The sequence below is a fragment of the Centroberyx affinis genome, unplaced genomic scaffold, assembly GCF_046629955.1.
Source record: "Centroberyx affinis isolate AG114_WGS23_722 - 3 ecotype Tasmania unplaced genomic scaffold, CSIRO-AGI_Caff_v1 ptg001634l_1, whole genome shotgun sequence".
NCBI lineage: Eukaryota > Metazoa > Chordata > Actinopteri > Beryciformes > Berycidae > Centroberyx > Centroberyx affinis.
The window spans coordinates 28,249-51,667 of record NW_027280071.1 but is presented as its reverse complement, the minus strand read 5'-3'; the positions used below and the strand labels follow the sequence as shown (position 1 = coordinate 51,667).

The window sequence follows — 23,419 nt, the reverse complement described above, 5'->3', positions numbered from 1 at the left end:
TTTGTTATTGCTGAAGAGAACTGAACATTGATAGAACTGTGTTTTTGAATTGTGATTGGTTGGATTACTTCCTTGTTTTGATTTTTCATTTGGATTACCAGGAAAACCTGAAGTGGATTGTTTGTGTGAGCTCACATTCTTTCTTATTTTATTGTTTATTGCTCGTGCTTATTTCTCTCATGTCGATTGTTGCTATTTTTGTTGCTCGGCGGCCGAGACAGTCAATCTGCGATACATAAACTAGATGCAAGCGGCAAGTAAAAAGCATGCTGCAACAAAGGAACACTACAGCTACACGCACAGCAAATACAACAGATTTGTATCATTCAGAAACAATTACACTTTCTATGCCTGTTAATTCTGTAATTTTGGTAATTTTTGCAAAACCTCATTATTACTTTATTTACATAATTATTAAGTAATTACTAAAATGCGGTATGCAGTAATGCCCAAGTCATCACTTGTGCATTGTTGCATTTTACCAGTCACCAAAAAATGTAGTGTGATTATAACTTATAACACCACTCTTGTCTGCAGCCACACTTTGTGATTTAGACTTATAAAATGGCAGCAGTTTCACATCAAAATCTGGACTAGTGTAGCCTTGCTTTCCATATCATATCATGTCATATGAAACACTTCTTTACCCAATATACAACAGTCAGCTTTACCACTACCAAGTTCTGCTGTAACTTGCTAATGTGCTAGCTTAAAGTAACCAAACTTAGCATGGGTCAAAATAGAAGGAAAAGAGAGAGGCTTACAGTCCTTCAGACCAGGCTAATGTTGTGCTAGCTTAAAGTAACCATTATACCATGTATACATTGTTCTTTTTTTCCCTTTAATTTACTATTTCTTTTCTCTTTGTTTTGTTTTTGTTTTCTCTATTTCCTTTTGATTATTGTCTTTGACACATATGTGCTGTACTCAACTTACTCTGGTGATGGCCGATGCCACTACACCCACCAATACTGAAGGAATGCTACACTGACAACAACTGGCTCATTGTTAGATATAATAAACCGGGATGTCATACACGTAAAACTGTGAAGTCTGTGGGATTACAAAAGCTATGCAACACCAGACTGAGGCTGTTTGTCGACTGAATTGGCTGAGCGCCCATTTTCTAATTTTGCTAGTAGTAATCTCTTCAAAACAACAAGCCTCCCTGTGTTGCACAAAGAATATTAAGCCGACTTAAAAGCTACAGCCAAACTTAAACATGAGGACCAGACAGAAGACACAGAAGTCTCTTTCTCTGTCTCTCTTGGATCTGTAGGCTACTATTACTATTTTGAAAAGCCTTGTATGACTTGTAGTGCTATGAGTTAGCACTTAGGACTGACAATTGCTGTTATATCTATTTCTGTGTTTTTAGGAAATAAGTGAGCTACACTGAACAAATAACCAAAACATTCAAGGCCTCTTGGCTAAGTTCACCAATATGAGTCCTGTGAAATTTATGCCTAGCTCCACTGGAGAATTTGACTTGTCTTTTACCAGACTTGCTCTGGAGGCCAGTAACAATTAAGCTCTATGTGACTTTCTCACTACTTATATTTGCAGGTTCAGTTCAAATGAATCATCTGCTCCTGTGTTCATTTGTCCAGTCTTTGTTAATACTTTGCAGGACTAATTGGATCCACACTTGAGTGTATAGGACTTAGGTCCAAATTCACTTAGACTGTGTTGTGAGGACAATTTGCCCATTTTGTTGCACCTTAGTACCTTGAGCTACGAGTGCAGACGAGTTTTCACCTTATTCATTAAGAAATTCATGCAAATGAAGTTGTGGCGCAAAAAGCCCACAAAAGAGCACTGCACAGGCGAATAGCCCCTTCATCAGCAAGGGAAATTGCATGCTTTAGATCAGCCATTCCCAAACTTAAGAATGCCGTGGCCCAATTTGAAATCTGAAAATCTTCTGCAGCCCAACCAACCCAACAAACCCAACAAATAAGAAATTAAGTGCAAATAGTGAATTGTTAAGCCTGTATCCTGGCTGTTTGACACTGGATAATAAAACGCTTATACATAAAATTCCACAATATCCAACCCAATATCAACATGAAGAAAAAACAGACAGAAAATATAATTTCTGATGCAGTTATTACAATCCATCACAGCTTGTAAATCCCAGCGATAGGTACTCACTTGAGTACTTTCTACGAGTCCTTCTTTTTGTTTTCACGGATTCATTTTGATCTTCTGATGATTCGCTTGTGGAGGTTGATTCTCCATTAACAGCTTTCCTTTTGCAACTTGATAGCCACCGCTCCATTTTTACTCTTCCCCCGCCAATGATGAGGTATTCCTTCAATTACAATTCCCCGCCAATGATGAGATATAAGATACGTTCCGGCCGGATCAAAAATAGGTCAGATAAATGAAGAATAACACCTAATTTAAATCCCATGGCTTTGTTTTATTAGTTCTGATGACTTTTTTTAATGCAAATATTTAATCATAAATATTTTATGGTAATTTCAAACTTAATTACAAAATTGAAAATTAAAAACTTTTTATTTATTTATTGTAAATGACCTCTCGTGGCCCACCTGCAGTACCTTCACAGCCCACACTTTGGGAATCACTGCTTTAGCTATAAGACTAACAGACTCACCACCAAGGCTAGCACCCTTGCACCTAAAGTGCCCTTTGTAATTGGAGCATTCTCTGATCTGAGATTCTAGGATGGAAAACCTGCTCCCTTGCTTGCCTGACTCGCTGGTGACGATGCTGCGTCTTGCAGAAATGACAGCAGCCATTCTGAATGGACAAACTGTTTGACTTTCAAAGGATTATCTGCGCTACAATAATTTAGGGGAGTTGGCGCTGCGAAGCGTTAGTGAATTGGGCGCAATCTAAATTTTCATGGTCTACAAATAAATATTATGTGGGCAAAATAATTTACATATGCACAATCTCAGAACCCATCGTCTATCGGTCTGACGACAATTAGACTCTGGGGGCGACGGCCAATATTTTGGAGTTTCCGGTGTAGCCAGCGGACATCCGGGCCAAGACTTCCTCTTCCATGCGCCGGTCATTGTTTACAGTCCGATTAGCAACTTGAGATGCGAGAATGGAGTTGGAGTTGAGAGACGACGTCTCATATGCAGATATCTGTTTATAGAGATTAGCCGAAATGTCGTCTGGACCTAAAACACCTACAAAAAGTATCGATGTTTGTGTATTGTGTGGAGAAACGTTCAACTCGTGGTGTCTCAAGTTGCTAATCGGACGGCACACGGAAGAGGAAGTCTTGAGATGTCCACTGGCTACACCGGAAACCTTGAAATATTGGCCGTCGCCCCCAGAGTCTAATCGTCGTCAGACCGATAGACGATGGGTTCTGAGATCGACATATGCATATGACCATGACAGGTCATGCAGACAAGAGGCTTTATTTTTTGACCAGCATTATTAGGCACACTTTAAATTCTGATGTGGTCATTTTGGGCATATAGCACTCAATTTCAACCTTTAGCGAATGTGGGCCTTTGTGTTCTTGCCAAACAGTACTGTGGCATTCTCAACACCTTCATGCCCACTGAGTTTCCATCAGGGTAACACCTTGCCTTAGAAAATGCACTGTACCTTTTTTCCATATCTTTTTGGCTGGACCGCAACAGCGGGGCCAGCCCTATAAACGCGAATGTCTGTCACTCACTGACTGACTGATGGACTGAGTGATGAAGTTACACCATTGGTCGGCCGTGGCACATGGCACACCCATACACGGTCCAGCCATATACTAGGTTTTGACCTAGTCTTAAATCTGATCAGGCCTACTGACGTAATTTTTGTTATTGTCTTTAGCTATTAGCCATCGCCTAATTCAGATGGACCTGTCATTGGGGGCAGATAACTTGCTCACATTGCGAGACGATCTGTGTGACTACCTAGAAAAAGTGTTATTTTGACTTCTAACATTCATGCCACTATTTGATTTGTGAAAAAACTTAAATCCCTAACAACCATGTGAGTGGATCCATGTTACTAGATCTGGGCACTGATGTCTTTAGGAAATTCAAGGCCCAAACACACACAAACAACAGCCCATATACACAATATGACATCACTGACATCATTACTGGAACAATGGAACGATTCATGCATCCTTGAATGACCTTAAAACATGTTGAACAACTGCAATATTTTAATCGTATATAGTCTATAAATTACATTTAGAAATCCAAATTAAGCATTAAAAATGTATGATAATCGTACATATGATTTAAAATGTTTGCATGATCTGTAACTTGTGTGTCTGGACAGTGAAGATGATGCTAGGCTATCTTGTTGTAGATGTAGTGTGTGTGTGTGTGTGTGTGTGCATGTGTTACCTTGCACGGCCTGAAGCTTGTGTGTCTGTATGATGATGCAGAGTTGCAGCACTAGCTGTGGAGCACTCTCCAGAAACGTGGCCAGTAGATGCAGCATGCTCACATCAGCAAACTCATAGACCATCCTCCAGTAGTAGCGCCAGCGCTCCGTCTCGCCACTCCGGCGACTCCGAACGCCCAGGTAAATGGTGTGGAAATACCTGAGAAAAGCAATGATAATGTCCAAATGAACATGATTGCTAATGCCAATTGCTAATGTGTTATTTGTGCATAGGCCTTCCAACGGCAAAATGGACAGTGACAAAACACCTGCAGGAGAAAACTAACCGCCTCGCGGTTGTATGCCTCCGCCAATAAACTTTGTTTTATCATTGCAAGGACAGCCTTTATTTATTGAACATATATAATTAATGTAATTATTAGGTCAACTTAAAGGATTTTGGTGTCTGCAAAAGTAAGTGACAGCACTTCCACCGTTTTTGTAGAATGACCCAAGATTGTTTTCTCAGTTACAGTGGTAAGCAAAACATTATGATGTCACAGTGAAGTTGACCTTTGAACCTTTGGATATAAAATGTCATTACTTCATAATTTTATCCTATTAGACATTTGTGTGAAATTTTGTCATAATTAGCGTATGAATTCTTGAGTTATGGCCAAAAACGTCTTTGTGAGGTCACAGTGACTTTGCCCTTTGCCCACCAAATTCTAATCAGTTCATCCTTGAGTCCAAGTGGACGTTTGTGGCAGATGTAATGAAATTCCCTCCAGGCGTTCCTGAGATATCGCGTTCATGAGAATGGTACGTACGTACGGACAACCCAAAAACATAATGCCTTCGGCCACGGCTGTTGCCGAGGCATAAAAATAAAAAAATGAAACAAATCCAGTCCACCAATCAAATGAGGAGTGTAAATGCCCTTTTCCAAAGCAAATAGTAAATGTAATAGAGGTTGTGAGAGTTGTGTCACAAATCTGTCACCACGTCCGGCTCCATCATGGAGGGACATTGGAGAACTATGCGCAAATGATGTCTCAATATATAACAAGGGTAGAACAAGAGAGGTATCTGAACATTATAAATAAAAATGAATAGTCTGATAAAGTAGATTTGTTTCCATTTTTTTTTTTTCAATTTAGGTTATTGTGACCTAGTAAACTGTCTTGTCTTTAGCTCTAGTCTCTACTACAAAACACAGTTGTAGTAGAGTTGTAGCTTGAGAAGAGTCAGCTCAAGTAACCTGAACAAATGACTGTTTTTTTTTTGGCATTGTTAGCAGGCTATAGGATATACCGGTCCAGGTTCAAATAGGCTTTCCAGACATGCAGCTGGCTTTAGAGACATGGACATGGACACTCAAAGCAAATACACAGGCACTTTCAGCTATACACTCTGTTCTTTATTTTATTTTTTTAAACCTGTGAATAAAATCTATGAAAAACATTGCTCTCACATTTTTGCGCTCCTAAGGTTAACTATTTTTTTTTTTAAATGTTTCAATTAATGTGAACATTTCCTTTGTCAACACTGGTACAAGGTGGTACAGGATTACACTAGAGTAGTATACTTAAATTTGCATTGGATCAAATTGCTCGAGATGCTTCTTTTTCATGCGCTACACTTCCCCCCCAGGACGAGAAGACTTGATTTTGATGTGTTAAATCAGCAAAGTCCCCCTATGGGAAAACGAATGATGACTTTTTTTTTCTTTGAAAGGAACCAGCAGATAGCGTTAGTTGACAGTTTGCATCCCCATACACACCTGCTCAAAAGATTATTAACATTGGAAGTGAAAAAAAAAAGTCATAGACAATGTGTACTGTACTCTGTAAGATGGAGAAACCAAATTTGACAGTCAGCCAAACTCCATTCAAAAACAATGTGTTAGGGAATAGCTCCAGCTTTATTGCAGACTCATGAGTGCATGCAATGATGAATCAGGAGTGAAACTGAAACACAAAATACAACACAACCACTGAGACTCACAGGTGAACATGTCAAATATACAAAGGTAAACATCAAAAGAACCTATTCCAACTCCATTGAATACAGATTCTCAGCTGAAAACCTAGTCTCCTATGGCACAATAGAGAGATCATATGCAAAACTATTGAATTTCCTGTGGAGAAGTTTGTACATGCCACTGATTTAACATTTAATTAATTCCTTAATAGGTTACTTGATAACATTGCTTGAAAAGGTTGTGTTCATGTCTATAAGTGAGTATTAGACTTGCGTATTAATGGTATCCATTTATTTGACTTATTTATATGTCTGGGCCTACAACACATTCATTGTAAGTTACTTCTGTGCTTTGATCAACATAAATGACTTGGGTTGGATTCTGTAAATTCTGTTGAACTGTTTTCTTATAATTCTCTATTTCAGATGTTTCATTTAAAACACCTCATTATCAGTTTGTGGTTGTAATTTCTTTTGTCAAAATTTTGACAATTTGTCCAAAGTCAGAAAATAGCTTTGTATATTGGTGTGGCCAAGTCAACTTTGCTCGAGTCCCAAGTCAGTCTCAAGTCTAAATGTAGATTACCAAGTAAGGTCTAAGTTAAGTCAGTGTCATTAATGTTAAGTCTAAAGTCTAAATGTAGAACAGCAAGTCAAGTCTGAACAAAAGAGTCCAGTATCAATTTAATATCTTAAAGAAAACTAAATTCTCTAATGGAATATGGTTTTAATAGAATAAAAACTTGGTAAGAGCATCATGAGTTTGATTTCTAGAATCAGTTTCAACTTCAATAAATTCAATCATTCCATACAAATTCAGAAAACAGAATTTAAATTCAGTCGTCTGCTGGAACAAATCTCATCACTTTCAATCTAAGTCATTTACACAAACACAAGATCCCCAAGTCAAGACTTTAGAAACCTTTTCAAGTCATCAAAGTACAAAACAAAGTCAAGTCCCAAGTCACCAGAACCCAAGTCAAGTCAAGTCTCAAGTCTTCTCTCCATGCATCAAGCATCTCAAGCGATTAAAATTGTGACTCGAGTCTGACTCGAATCCCCACCTCTGTTGTTATCTGTTCCCCAAATCCCCATTATAATGGTGTAGAAATACTTGGGTGCCCCAAACATGGGGCACCCAAACAGTGCCCCACTGACATCCACTTGCCTTGACATTCATAAGATACAGTACTCGCCTAGCATAACCGGACTCATGCATTTTTATCAAATGTTTTTTCTGTTTCTGCCACCATCTACTCCTCCTCCAAAAAAAACTTTCGGTGCAACAGGACCCTTTTCCCTTGACTTCGCAGACCCAAAATATCTATGCGTTGGCTGATGTGCCCTTACGCAAGGCATTTAAACTGCCTACTTCTCCAGTCGAAGCTGTCAGCACCATATACAATATATCAGAAGCCGACAGTTGAAGACTGTACTGATGTATGATGTAGAAATAGAAAACACACACCCTTTCCTCCAAAAAAATAACAGTGCTGTCATGTCATTGAGCAAGAAACTTCAGTCTGGTGATTTTGGTTGCAGATGGTGAGGTTATTCCAGGAGACAACACAGCCACGCTTTTCCTTATGTTCCCCAAAGAGCCTTGAGCCTCTCAATCTGCTACTTGGATTGTACTCTCCACGTTTTAAAATGTCAACAAAATGTCAGTCATAAAATAACACAAAAACAGGGACATGATACATTACTGAAGCAGATCTAAAAGTGTGGCCTGGGGACCTACACAGAGGTCCTTGAAGGGATTTCCAGTAGGTCCCCAGCAAAATGAACATGTCTAATGTCACCATTATATATTTGTAATAATATATAATGGTGACATTAGACATGTTCTATTGTTATTGCTGGAAATCCTATTATTATTATGATTTTTTTTTTTTCTCCGCTATTTGGTCCAATAACTTGGCCATACATCAGTAACTTTTTTTCTTATTTGGCGCACAGATAGTCCTGGTCACTCTCTACTTGGACACAAAGAATGGTACTGATTGGCCAATAGGGGGCGCTATAGTAAGCACTCAAAGTCTAAGGTTCGGCCCTGATCGCACCGTTAATCGTAGAGATGTGAAACTGGGTACAGATATTAAAAATATTGTCATGAACTGTAGGTCAGAATGATGAATGAATTATATTGGTCTAGTTCAGTGATTCTCAACCTTTTTCATATCAAGGACCCTAATTTAGTCGACATTAGGGCCACAGACCCCCATTTCATGAGATTTTCTCTCTCAGACCCAAATCTGAGATTATTTTTATTGTTAGATATAATTTTGTCCAGAATCCAATGACTATCTGTACTGTAGGTAGAGAGATAACAGTGAAACTATGATCAAAATAGTCATTCTTCTACATTCTCTAATTGTGTAAGTTAACACAATTAGAGAATGTAAATGAAATAATGCTGAAGTTTAACAATTCATCAATTTGCTGGGGATCCCCTGGAACCCCCTCAAGGACCCCTGGTAGTCCCCGGACCCCACGTTGAGAACCACTGGTCTAGTTAACACAGTTAGGTTGTGGTGGTATGTGGTTGGTGGACTTGTAGAGTTCCTGATGCATGACTACTGTGCCCTGCCTGAACTACTGCTATCCATTTCAGTCAGCACACTCACGTCATTGAGATAAACCATTTATAGCAACAAATGGTAATACAGTTGGATTTGGCAGTGTGGCTCTGCTCCCGGGATGCTCAAAGAACAAATCTATGCAAGCATGACACAGATTTGGCTCGGAGCAAACACAGCAAACCCCCAAACACAAGCTCCCGATGACAGAGGGAGCGAGAGATTTCACGCATGAAATTAACTGTCTAGAATTGGCCTGAGTAAGGATCAATCAGTAGCCACAAGCGTGTTGCAACCTATATTTTGTGTAAAGATCAATGTGTAGCATCAACCTCAAAATGATCGGATGACAGTTGTATTTGTAAAAATCACATACAGTATCAATGCGAGATCCACCGAGTCTGTCCATCACTTGAGTTTCAATGAAAACTATAACAAAACACAGTGAAAAAAAGATTGTCAGACAACTGCATCACCATTAAAAGTGACTTTGTCTGGCTAGATTTGAATGTTATTGCTGATCTGCAGACTTTTTTCTTTTAGTTTAAAAAAAAAAAGACTGGACAGACCCTGAAAGAAGACATATTATGTGTCATTCATGTAATTGTAATAATGTAACTGTTATTTCAATGTAAATGTCTGACCAAAAACATTAATAAAAAAAATAAACACAAAATTGGCCAGGAATTATATCACATAGTTGTGATGTCGAAAAGAGAACATGATGCTAACATTATGCTAATGTTGCACCTTCTAACAACCTGCGAGTCTTTGTCTCCTTTATGCAGCCAGTTTCGAAAATATCAGTTCATGCGCAACTTGCTGCACAACGAATACCCAAAACTCTACAAAAACAGCCTAGGAAAAATAAAGATAAAAAATTCTTTACATCACGAAAAGGCGACCAGCTTTGGTTAAAGTGGATACAAGACAACTTTTCAACTTTCCCCCCGTTGTCCCCCCCTAGCGCTTTCTGTTAGAGCCTAGCTCCGTGCAATAGAACAAACCATAGACATATATACGTATACGTATATATGTCTATGGAACAAATCTGTCTGCTTATCAACTCCTTGATCGTAACACAATATATACTGAACAAAAATATAAACGCAACACTTTTGTTTTTGCTCCCATTTTTCATGAGTGACTTTTTCTATGCACACAAAAGGCTTATTTCTCTCAAATTTTGTTCACAAATTTGTATAAATCCATGTTAGTGAGCACTTCTCCTTTGCCAAGATAATCCATCCACCTGACAGGTGTGGCATATCAAGATGCTGATTAAACAGCATGATTATTCCACAGGTGTGCCTTGGGCTGGTCACAATAAAAGGCCTCTGTGTAGCTTCTGGTTTGTTTTCTGGCTGCTACCAATAGCTACCAGGGAAAACTATTCCTCTTTTGGTTGCGCAATGGATGACGCACTTCCTTTGTGCCGTAAATCCAGCCTCCATTCTCCCGGGAGATCGTACCCGGTGGCAGACAGAATTGCACAGTGAAAGCGAGGCTTATAGGGAACCAATCTAAACACTGATGGTGTCATTATTCTATAGCCATTACACTGTGCAATCAACGTTTACTTCATAATGATAAGTTAAAGCAAAAAAGTTGTCTATAGGGTCTTTAACTATAGTTAGCTAGTTAGCATTGTTGTGGATTTGAATGGTCATGCATTTGTTTCTCAAAAACAACAACACAATTTGTGACAGAGGACAAATATGTGGCATTTACTGTCAGAATATAGGAAAAAAAGTTTCATTTTAACATTTCCCTTCTTTCCCCTCTGTTTCTACCTACACTTGTTTCCTGTATAGAGACTGCTAGCTCATTGCAGCGGTGAACAGCTTCTCTCTCTCCTTGCAATCCTTCCAATGGTGTTGAATATTTCCCTCTCTGGCCTCTCAGTCTCCTTTATCTAAAATGCATGACACAGATGGGCATCCCCCCCCATGCTGTATGTGCTTCAGGATCAACACGTACGTTGGCTTCACATGTTTTATTCAACACATCCTGCAGATTCTGGGAGACTCATGACACAGTTAATCATAACACCACACCAACGGAAAGAGATTCATAATCAACTTTTGCCAACAAAGTACACTGTTTTCTACACCTCTGTTTCTTATGGGAGTTGTTTGAATGCAGGGAGGAGCGTGCGGAGAAAGAAAAGGAAGGAGGAGAGAGAGTAGTAAGTATTCTATGGGCTGAAGACATTTCACCTGTAACCGAAAGAGAGTTAAAGCTACATTTTACAAGTTTTTCATAATAAAATCATGAATTATGCTACGATCTGTGGGCTGTTTTGGATGGTAGTAGGTGCAGTGTAGTGTATTATAGCAGAAGCAGGGTCAATGCCTCTGCCTTCAGCCGTCCAGAAAAAAACACAATTAGATCTTTGGAAAGTCTCCAAGCAAAAAAAGGAGAGTGATAAGGAGCACAATAAAATGAGAATAAATATCAGTGCTGCCTATACGGAATGGAACGACTCCAAGGAGCTGCAAGGCAATAGAACTGATGCTGAGACTGTGAGTCAGGACTCAAACCCTGGACTGAAAGGCAAGTGTATTCACCCACCCACCACACAACCTCCATGCTATTCCTATGTCAAAGTACTGCCTCCTGTTTCACTTGATTTGTATATCATATGAAATTACAGTGCCTCACCTTTTGTGTTTGTGTCAGTCAGTTTATTCATATCGAGCTTTGCAGACCTGGAACACGATACCAAGTGTCATAAGGGATTTGCCAACCTTTACTTCATTTACCAAACATTTTTAAAAAAAATGGTTACTGGATAATCAAAACTGCTCCCATAATCTATCATAAAAAACCTTTGGATGTGTTGTCTGTATGTTATGTGTTTAGGGCTTCTTTATTGTGTAGAGTGATTTTTAGGTACTGTGAATTAATTTGAGTGGTTATGATGATTTTTTTTTTTTCTTTTTCTTTACTGTGACATCAACTTGCTGTTATGTGTTTAGGGCTTGTTATTATATAGAGTGAGTTTTAGGTAGTATGTGCTGTTTTTGTACTGTGAATTAATTTGAATGGTTATGATGATTTTTATTCTTTTTTACTGTGACCTCAACCTGCCAAGGGACAACAGATGAAAATTAGCCTGGTGGCTAAATCCGGCATATTTACATTTGATTTTAAATGTTCATTAATATGCACTGTCCCTGTTTAAAATAAATAAATCTTAAATCTTAAATCTTGTAACCATACTTGATAAGGGAACAGGCAGCTACGTAACAATGGTGCTCAGATGAAAATCGTTACATGTCAGCTTAGATTTCCCCCATTGTGTCAAATTTACAATGGTACAAAAAGGGAATTTCAAACAATTCAACCAATTCAGTGGCCCAAACACGCAGAAGTCCTTTCTCCTCAGAAGAAGTAAAATGTAAGACTTTTGTAGATGTTATAAATTGTGTCGATACACACACCAACTTATAAAGGCTGAGCATTTGCGCAATATTACCTTAAACAGGGAAAGAGAACAGGAAAAGCATTGACACATTTGATTTTAACATAACACATGCAGCCAAGCTGTTTCGGTTGTATTACAGCAGTTAAAATCCTTCAGGAGTGAGAATGTCTGCCGCTTTTACAAAGTAGCAGCCATTTCCAGCGTTAATCAAGAGTGTATTACTATAGATAATAAAACTGTCTTCACAAACGATAACCTCATTTAGCTTAATAAGTAATGATTTACCACAGTGATAATGTTTGGCTAGCGAGTTACTACTGCTCTACCGGCTGGGATTCTAACAGGAAGATGCAGCATTGAAAGAATTTTTTTTAATTTTTGTTGAAAAAACCAGTTAAAGATCTTTCAATTAGCGATTTTCATATAGATATTTTTCTAAGACAGCAGAATCATGACTGACCTCCCTGTTATAAGGTGGCACTATCCCCTCCTCCATTTAGATCTTATTTTGATATGATTATTAATAGTTCTACTGTAAAAAATGAAGTATTTATTATTTATTGGTTACATTTTAATTTTGAGCAAAATTTTTGAGCGAAATAACCCTCCGTAAAATAACAAAATACTGGTACATTGCTTCAACTAGTTTATTTCAAGGGTTCTAATAACCCTCAAAGTCAACCAGGATATGAGGGGGTTTTGTAGGCTTATTGACCAAATAAAATAATCATATAAATAGATGGTAGATACCACAGTAATATAGCTTGTGGAGAGTGAAGGCAATCTGTTTAGGATTTAATAACCAAGTCAGTAGAGGCTTTGTCACCGACGTTGCCTGTTTGTTTGTTTTTAATAGAGTCAGACCTACATACCGGTTTGCTGATGTTGTCCTTTTATTAAAAAGGGGATCTGGTCCAGTCAGTGTCGTCCACCTCGGATATGATGGATATGATGCAGTTTCATTGATTACATATTTATTATAACATTGATAAATACTACACTAGTTGTCTACAGGAAGCCCTGAATTACACCTGAACTGATTATGATGAGACATTTTGACCAGATTCCGCACAAGTATGTCTGGATGTTTTGATTATTATTAATATTATTATCCTTGGTTTCAATTGAGAGTTTTATTGTGCCATGGTCTAAATGCTGTTTCAGACAAGAATAAAATAAAATGTGAAGATACTGAATATCACCACAAAGTATGAATATATTGGCAGCATCAACCCATATGTATCAGTATTGGCCTTCAAAACTCCAAATGAGTTGAACCCTAGTTTCAAAACTCCAAATGAGTTGAAGCCTAATTTCAAAACTCCAAATGAGTTGAACCCCAGTTTCAAAACCCCAAATGAGTTTAACCCGTTTCAAAACCCCAAATGAGTTGAACCCTAATTTCAAAACATCAAATGAGTTGAACCCTAATTTCAAAACCACAAATGAGTTGAACCCTAGTTTCAAACCCCAAATGAGTTGAACCTTAATTTCAAAACCCCAAATGAGTTGAACCCTAGTTTCGAAACCCCAAATGAGTTGAACCCTAGTTTCAAAACCCCAAATGATTCAGTCAAAATCTCAACTGCCTTTGATTCCCACACAAAACTCTGTGGAGTAAGTGGAGGTGACTCCAGATATCCCAGATTCCTACACAACAACATACTTCCTCTCACTTCAGTATATACTGGAAACTGAGTTTATTTCTCACAGTAAGAACGACTTTGCAAAACAGCTATAATTGCAGTATTACAGCATGTATTGAGAAGCAGAATTTTAATGGGGAAGCAGTGCTGCTGGACGGGGTTAATGATGTCAATGTGGGATTTTTTGTCTGTTGGTATTTAAAGAAGCCAACCTCTGCTTTGACATTAATATTTCTCCTGCTGGGCACAGACAGTTATGTAAACAAGACACTCTCTCTCACACACACACACCCACACACACACACACACACACACTCTCAGTCAGTGAGGAAGAATTCCTTTAAGCGGCTGGTAATTCTTAGTTAACTGCTTCAATATTGTACAGTATTAAGTCTTACTGTGCTATTGTAGTCTTCCATAAATGCTGAGATCAAACAAACTGAAATAAATAAATAAATGAATGAATAAAGCAAAAGAGAAAGGGGAAAGAGAAGAAAGCGAGAGATATAGTAGGCCTATTGTAGATTGTGTTTAGTAACTGTTTGTGTATTACAAGCCAATAAAGGTCATTTGACCTGCACAGAACAGCTGAATTGAATTGTTATTGAATGTTTATACCACTGCTATCACTGATTTTGTTTTATTGATTTATTGTTTTATTGCTACTAGTCATCTGTTAATTGATAATTTTACCTGAATTGATACTGTATTGCCTGTTTCTTAAACTAAGTATTTAAATATAAGTGAATGAAACAATTTAACTGAATTACTTGAAGGTTTCTTTATATTATTACTGATAACACTGCTATCTATTATTTAATTAGGACTGATGATTATTTTTGTTTAGTTCCTACTAGTCATCTGTTAATGCCTGTATTGTAGGTAACACAGATTTCTTTCCTGTCATGCCAATAAAGCAGCTTTGAATTGAATTGAATTGAACTGAAGGGAGAGAGAGAGAGAGAGAGAGAGAGAGAGAGAGAGAGAGAGAGAGAGAGAGAGAGAGAGAGAGAGAGAGAGAGAGAGAGAGAGAGAGAGAGAGAGAGAGAGAGAGAGGGATCGAGAGATACACACCGTGACAGAGAAGAGAGTATACTTGCAATAAAAGCTTAAGATATTGACTGTACTGTAGTCTCCATCTCTTATAATCTATTTAACAGAGATGAGGATAACACACACACACACACACACACACACACACACAGTGTAAGTCTGGGCAGCAGTCCAGAGTGAAGCTCTACCTGCGGCTGTTTGAATAGTGGAAACAGAAGACCAGACCTCCTATTACATTATACTACACAGTCACCACTACATACAGCCAAATACATAGACTGGTAGGTGGTGTTGTGTGTGTGTGTGTGTGTGTGTGTGTGTGTGTGTGTGTAATAAAGGAGTGAGAAACTATGAGACAGAGACAGATGGAGAAGAGAGAAGCCAGAATAGAGTTGGGTGGTAGGACGAATATATCGGCTATCGGTGATTGGCTGAGTCCATCACCGGTTGACCGGAGACCAAAAGCTGTATGTGCAGTTGTGCACCCTGATCATTTAATAGCATAATATGTTTAGCCTCACCTGTTTGTTCATTTGGAGGCTGCAAACAGAGGGAGGCTCTTTCATCTGGCACCATCAGACTCTTTTTCAAATAGTGCCGGACAGCTGTTCAGCCTGTCTTTACTTCATTTAGGTCCTTCGGTTTGCCAGTTTCGTCCGGTTTAAAACCAAAATAATCCCAAATAGGGGATTTTTGTATCTTTTTGGCAACGAGCTCTTCCATGATTGTTCACTGAAGATGGCGTGTGGGGATGTTGATTTACCAAGAGGTTAGAGAAGCTTGTGAACAGAAGGTCACTGGTTAGAATCCCCAGACTGACAGGGAAAATGTGGCTGGGGAAAGTGATTGAGTAACACTCTACACTGCCTTATAGTGAGGTGCCCATGAGCAAGGCACTGCACCCCTAACTGTCACTCAGTGGCCACCAGTAGAAGACTGTGGTTGTACTGGACAGCTCCCAGTGTGTAACTGTATAAATGAAGCTATCCAAGTCCGGTTCAGTTCACAGTCATTACAGAACAGCAACGTTTTGTTTCTTGACAAAATCACAGATTACCCTCTTCTCTTCCTTTTCTGTTTTTTCATGATCACAAATATTGACTGACCTGTCTAGGATTTTAATGTCGATTTTTTTAAATGTCGATTTTTGCAAATTAAAGCAATGTTCCAGTTAGTTTTAACATGGGAGTTATTCGGGACTTGAACACTCATGAAACCAGAATATAAACCAATCGCCAAGATCGGATGCAGCTGGGACGAGTTTGTAGTGTTACGATTTTTACTTCCCATTCATTTGAATGAGGCCTGAAAATAACCTGAAAACTGACATTTAACATGAACAGATTCAACGACAGATCCCGCTTTTAAGACAACAAAGCAATCTTGGGTTCTTTGTCATTTCGCATTTCTATTCTTGGTTTACACTAAAATTTGTATTTAAGATAAAAGTAGATCCGGTCTCCCAAACAGGAACTCTCTCTCCCAAATGGTATCCCTCCTTTAATCTCAGAATTATGACTCTAAACTCAGAAATAAATGTGGCCCCACTCCTCTTCTTCCGATTTCTTAAATATTTTGCGTTCCTTCATGATGAAAACATCTTCCTGCTTTCAATACCTACCGCTGCCCTCCTCAGAAGGAACTGACTGGGACGGAATGAGAAGCCTGTCACTCAATCCTTGATCTAACCAATAGAAGAGCAGCAGACCCACAACCACTCCAAAGCCCCGCCCCTAATACTTCTGTTCAATAAACAAAAACCCAGAAACACAAAGAGAAATCCAAAGAAATGCAGTTTTTGGGTTTGTGATCCTAAAATTTTTTGCGTCATAATGTGAACAAAATTTTCACCATAGAATTACCCTCCACGTAATTTTGATGCTAATATTAAGATATTACTTTCTGCAGTTAGTGTGTGTATGTGTGTGTGTGTGTGTGTGTGGGTCCCTTTCTCTTGCCGTCAATCACACCGGAGAGCATAAAACTGAACACAACTTTGCTTTTATATGGGGGAGGAGAGAGAGAGAGAGAGAGAGACAGGGGGAGGGAGAAACTTGTTTCTGAGACTGAGTAGCTACGACAAGGTACAAGCCCATAGAGACACACACACACACACACACACACACAAACACACACACACACACACACACCACTGCTAAGCACCACTGTCAGCTGCAGTTTGGTAGTCCTTCAAGGAGTGTCTCTGTGGGGAGAAAGACTGCTCCTCTGGTGCTAACACACACACACACACACACACACACACACACACACAAAGACTTTTATTCTGAAGTCTTCTCCACATTTACCATTCTTAATTTCCGATCTCTGCTATCTTTATTATTTTAACTCGCACGGTCTTCCCTTCCTTCCTAATTTAATTGTTTTATCGCTCTTATCACTAGTTGCACCTCTTGTAAGTATTTTATATATTTTATCCATAATTTTTCCCATTACACTGTCTCTCTTTTTATTTGTTTTATAATTATCACTAAATTGTGACGCACTTTGAGCTGCAGTTCATGTATGAAAGGTGCTATACAAGTAAAGTTTACTATATTATATGTCCAATTGGGCCACATGGCATTTAACTCCAAAAGCCATTCTGCAGCAGCTTTACATATGACTTACACACACTTACACCGACATAAGCACCCTCTGAGCTTGAAATTGACTGTAATTTCAGTTCATTTTCAGTTCTGAAAAGCAATAACTGACCGATTTTGGTTCAATTATTTGAAGTATGCAAAGTTCGGTTTTCAGTTGTTTTGATTTGCTGAAATTTGTAGTTTTGAAATTTGTAAATTTGTTGTATGGAGAAGACAGCTGTTCAACACATCCAGGTCAGAATATGCGGTAATTATGACTACAATGACCACAATCCCCTGTATGCTTACCAGTGTTTGCCGCTATGTGGCACTGAAATAGTACAGTACTGCACACAAGAGGAGGAGGTATCCTAGATGAAGTGATGATGATGATCAGTATGACTGAACCCAAAAAACACTAATCGCTCAGCGCTATACACTGCCCGTCACAAATTTTGACCCACCTCATTGAATGCACTATGTTTTTCATTCTCTTAAAGCCATTTTGATCTAAAGGCTTATGCTTAAATGCTTGAAATATGTGTCTCAGACAAATATAAGTAGCGAAGTTGATGCCTAATGTATGAATTTCTTTCCAAAGCCTTTGTCTTTCCATCAAGGCAAAGGGCGGCTGCTTTAAAGAATCTAAAATATAAGAGAGTTTTGATTTGTTTAACACTTTTTTAGTCACTGCATAATTCCATTTGTGTTATTTCATAATTTTGGTAACATTTTACAATAAGGGTCACTAAGTTAAGGGTTAGTTAAGTTAGTTGCTTAATAAACATTAACTAACCCTTAATTAACAGTTAACTAATGTGTCTGGTAATCATTTACTAATGGTGTTCATGTTAACTAAGGTATTAATTTATACATTATTTAATAGCCATCTTTATAAACTATTAAATAATGTATAAATTGATGCCTTAGTTAACATGAACACATTAGTAAATTACACATTATGTAACTGTTAATTAAGGGTTATTAAGCATTAACTAACCCTTATTGTAACGTGTTACCATAGTTTTTATAGTGTTCACGTTATTGGAAAATGTGGAAAGTAGTAAAAATAAAGAAAAATGATGGGCAGTGTACTGTGTATATATACTGTATGCGGAGAGAGATTTTTTTTATAATGCATCCACCTATTTCATATTGTGTATATCTCATATATTTGGCATATTTTCATATCATGAATATTCTGCATTCATTATTTTCTTTGCCTCAGTAAATCCTGCTGCTTCTGATTTTGACACACCAATACTGCTATAATCCAGATTTTTCCCACATACTTCCCATTCATACAGCGCATTCTACCTAAAATGGTTGACTGTTGAAATTTTTATTTAATATTATTATTTATATTCTTTTTTTCTTTGCTGCTCCCTATTAGTATTTGCTGCTGCAATGACCTAGTTTAATAGAATTTGTCTTTCTTGGGCATTTTCTTTCAATATCTTTTAGTGCGACAACTATTGGGTTGGATTATAATTTCTTTCCAGAGACATAGAGCAGCTAAATTTAGGGTTTAATTTTTCCACTCTTTCTCCCTTCCACACCTCTTTCCTATCATCTTCTCTCCCTCCCTGATAGAAAGGCCTGTAGTCAGATCAGATGTTCTTTTGTCTAATCTCACATCAGGGCCTGGCAGATGTATTTATAGTCTCTATGAATTTGAACAGAGGTCAAGGAGAATTCCTCTGCTTTACCCAAGTCATATTCACATGGCTCTTTTGCCTGAGAGCTGTTTAAGCACCAAGTGAACCATGTTAACGTTTAAGCAAAAAGTAAAAAAAACTTTGCCTGGAACAAAGTTGAGTTGCTCTTAATTTGAGGTGATTTAAGGAGAGCTGGCCACGGATTATAAAACATGTCACAGCTTCCCCTCAGTTCATTGTTAACTCAACTGTACTCACTCTTATTAGCAATATCCCACTTAGTTTTAACATGAGGGTTATTTGGCTCTTGGTCGCCATGTAAACCAGAATATAAACTAATCATGAAGTTTGGATGCAGCTGGACGAGTTTGTAGCGTTCAGATTTTTACTTCCCATTCATTTGAATGAGGCCATGGAAATAACCTGAAAACTGACATTTAACATGTGAACATACATATATATATTTTTAGTTTTAATTTTTGCACAATTTAAAAAATACACAAATGACAAAGATAACAAATAATATACAGTGCAAGGAGAGGCAGAAAACCCAATGGGCTTATTTGAAGCCTCCACCTAAAAAATGTTAAAATTTCACAATATTATAGAGAACACAAAAATAACATACAGAAAATAATATGACTACATAAAAGTGATGGCAAACTAATAAAAACAAAATATATATAAGCAACAACAACAAAATAATAACAATAATAATATCGAAATAAAAGCAAAAAATGTGAGTGTGTGATATGTATGAGTGAGTATGTGTGTGTGTGTGTGTGTGTGCATGCATGCGTGTGTGTATGTGTGAGTGCGTGTGTATGTTTGTGATTGATGTATTGATGTATTGACTCCTGATCAATAGTAATGATACATGTCACTATGAGTGAAACAAATAAAACATGGAATACATGGGGAAAATCAGTTACAAAATAGCAGTTAAATGGTCTTTTAAGCATCTTTTGTAACATTTTATAGAGGAACAGTTTTTTGCCAAGTGGGAAAAGCCATTCCATAATGTGGTACCCCTAAATCTTATCGAAAATTTTGATGATTCAACAACAGATCCTGCTTTTAAAACAATAAAGCAGTCCTGGGTCCTTCATCATTTTGCATTTGTATTCTTGGTTTACACTAAAATTTGTATTTAAGATAAAAGTAGATCCGGTCTCCCAAACTGGAACTATCTCTCCTAAATGGTATCATGCCACTATGTTCTCTTCTATCAATAAAAATGCTATTTGGCAAAATTATGTTGGACCCACAGTCAATTGAACACCACAGCAGCAGGATCTGTTGCATCTGTTCACAAACGTGTTACATGTAAGTTTTCAGGCTATTTTCGTGGTCAGAATCAGGTTTTTGATGAATACTGGGCTATATTTAGTCATTTTTTCAGAAGGACAGCACTAAAACCATTGATAGGTGTTATCCATATTATTCGCAAAGCCCAGAAGTGATGCATGACAATGACATTAGGCCAGTGGTTCTCAACGTGGGGTCTGGGGACCACCAGGGGTCCTTGGGGGGGTTCCAGGGGGTCCCCAGCAAATTGATGAATTGTTAAACTTCACCATTATTTAACACAAGAAGTTAACACAATTAGAAAATGTAGAAGAATGACTGTTTTGATCATAGTTTCACTGTGATCGCTCTACCTACAATACAGATAGTCATGGAATTCTGGACAAAATCATATCTGACAATAGAAATATTCTCAGATTTGGGTCCAAGAGACAAACTCTCATCAAATGGGGGTCTGTGGCTTTAATGTGGACTAGATTAGGGGTCCTTGATATGAAAAAGGTTGAGAATCACTGCATTAGGCAGTATGCAGAGACAAGTGCCATATAATGATGCTATTATGCATGTGCCAAGATTTCACAGTGTTTGGTAATATTGTCATTCCATTCTCTTTGTGTGGGAAAAATGGCAGTTCAGGTATCACCAACCAAACAAAAGTTGTCACAGTATCTAATGCTGGCAATTTTGAGAGCTGGACCCTTTATAAAAAATCGAAATGAAAAAGAAATGCTCTGATATAAAAGGTCCGGAGTCCTGAATCGCATCCTGCCCGTGTTTCAGATTTTGTCAAGCAATTCGGAGAGTCTGGAGAATCGGTGGAATCCTAATCTAGACACTCCAAAGATGTAAAAAAGAGCGGACGGCCGTTTATTCTTCATATAGAGAGGGAAGTTGGCTTCGCATTATTTCTATATTTCATCAGAAAATGCCGTATTGCAACATGGACAACATCCCCTCAGCAGCACAAAGACAAGCAGCTCCTGGTAATCCAACTCAGACAAACGGCATTTCTCACAGACCTGCAGCAAGAATACATTTAATGAAGTGAATGTATTATTACTTCTCAGCCTATCTGTGGCCTAAATTTCAATCTCTCTCTCCATCGGTCTCTCTCCTTCATTTTAATTCTCTCTCTCCCGCGCTCTCTCTGAAATATCACCAGTACTTGGCAGTCATTTACCAGCGGGCTAATGGGCTGTGAAATGAAGTTCCATTGTCAATAAAGGATTTGAAAATTAAATCTGGGGTGGGGGGGGGCATTAAGGCGATGGCCTGTTCATGGACAGATGCACCACACACATTTCTAAGGTGTGTGTGTGTGTGTGTGTGTGATCAGTTTAAGACCAGTTCATCTGCCACTCTGGCTCTGAACTTCTGTAGTAACTGAAAATGTAAAAAGTACCAGATAATGTAATAACTGGTGAAAATGTAATAAAATGCACCTCTAAATGGGTTGAAATGTAATAAAACTTGTTAATATAATAAGTTGCTGGATAATGTAACAACCTCCCATTACTATCAGCGGCAATGGGTGTAACACATTTTAACTGATGATGAATGGTTTAATGTAATAATTTGAGTTATTATGTTCTTCTCATTCTTATGAATTATCAAATGATTAATCAATGTTACCAGGGATACCAAGGATGCTACCCACTGTTAGCATCCTTGGAGGAGGCAGCTGCCTTCCAGTCATTACTCAGGGAACCAGTGGTGGAAAGTAACTAAGTACATTTACTCAAGTACTGTACTTAAGTACAATTTTGAGATACTTGTACTTTACTTGAGTATTTCCATTTGATGCTACTTTATACTTCCACTCCACTACATTTCAGAGAGAAATATTGTACTTTTTACTCCACTACATTTATTTGACAGCTTTAGTTACTTTTCAGATGGAGATTTGACACATTGGATAATATAACAAGCTTTTAAAATACAACACATTGTTAAAGATGAAACCAGTGGTTTCCAATCTTTTTGGCTTTTGACGTCTTACAAAAAGCAATGTGTAGTCAGGTCACATTTCAGATGTCTATGAGTTGTTAACAGCTCCACCAAATAGTGATTTTTCCCTCTAAACCTCACATGGCTTCATTTCAATAAATGTTCAAATGATCCAATATTTCAGCAAAAATCAAAGATTAGAGAAAAAGTCAAAAAACTGAAAACAGATTTGTGTATCGGAACTTTGTTTTTTCTTCTTTCCTCTCCCATTAATCATCTCACGACCCCTCAGCTTTATCTGGTGACCCTTTGGAGGGGCCCGACCCCTAGGTTGGGAACCACCGGACTAAACTAGCTAACTGTATATAAAGTAGTTCAAACTAGCTCCACCTCCAGCAGCTACAACAGTAACATGCTGCTTACACACTGATGCTTCAGTATTAATAATCTAATGATGTCATAGGCTATATAATAAAATATCAGTCAGAGGGACCAAACCACTACTTTTACTTTAATACTTTAAATATGCTGCTAATACTTATGTACTTTTACTTAAGTAGGATTTTTCATGCGGGACTTTTACTTGTAATGGAGTATTTTTACATTGCTGTATTGGTACTTACTTACTACTTACTTAAGTAAAGGATCAGAGTACTTCTTCCACCACTGAATAAGCATTAACTAACCCTTAACTTAGTGACCCTTATTGTAAAGTGTTACCCATTCATCCATTCATGTCCTATGGGAGTAACCGTTGGAAATGGAATGACTTGAAAGTTCAAAGCAAAAACCTGGGAGTGTTGTTTGAAGCCGTGATTGATGCTTTCTGCAGACTTCGGTTGCTCCTGATCAGCTTTTTCACACTTGGACACACATGGACTTAGTGATGAGACATTGGAGT

The 23,419-nt window shown here is 38.0% G+C and overlaps 1 protein-coding gene across 1 annotated transcript in view; it reads right to left on the bottom strand.

Moving 5' to 3' along the window:
* Nucleotides 1–4,349: 4,349 nt before the first annotated feature.
* LOC139651322 (cyclin-dependent kinase 14-like) overlaps nt 4,350–23,419 on the bottom strand; it is a gene marked incomplete at its 3' end in the record, with an annotated part of 35,319 nt that continues 16,249 nt past the window's right edge. Inside the window, exon 6 of the mRNA XM_071528198.1 lies at nt 4,350–4,549. Within this exon, the coding sequence (XP_071384299.1) occupies nt 4,350–4,549 (200 nt within the window). The remainder of the gene's footprint in view (nt 4,550–23,419) is intronic.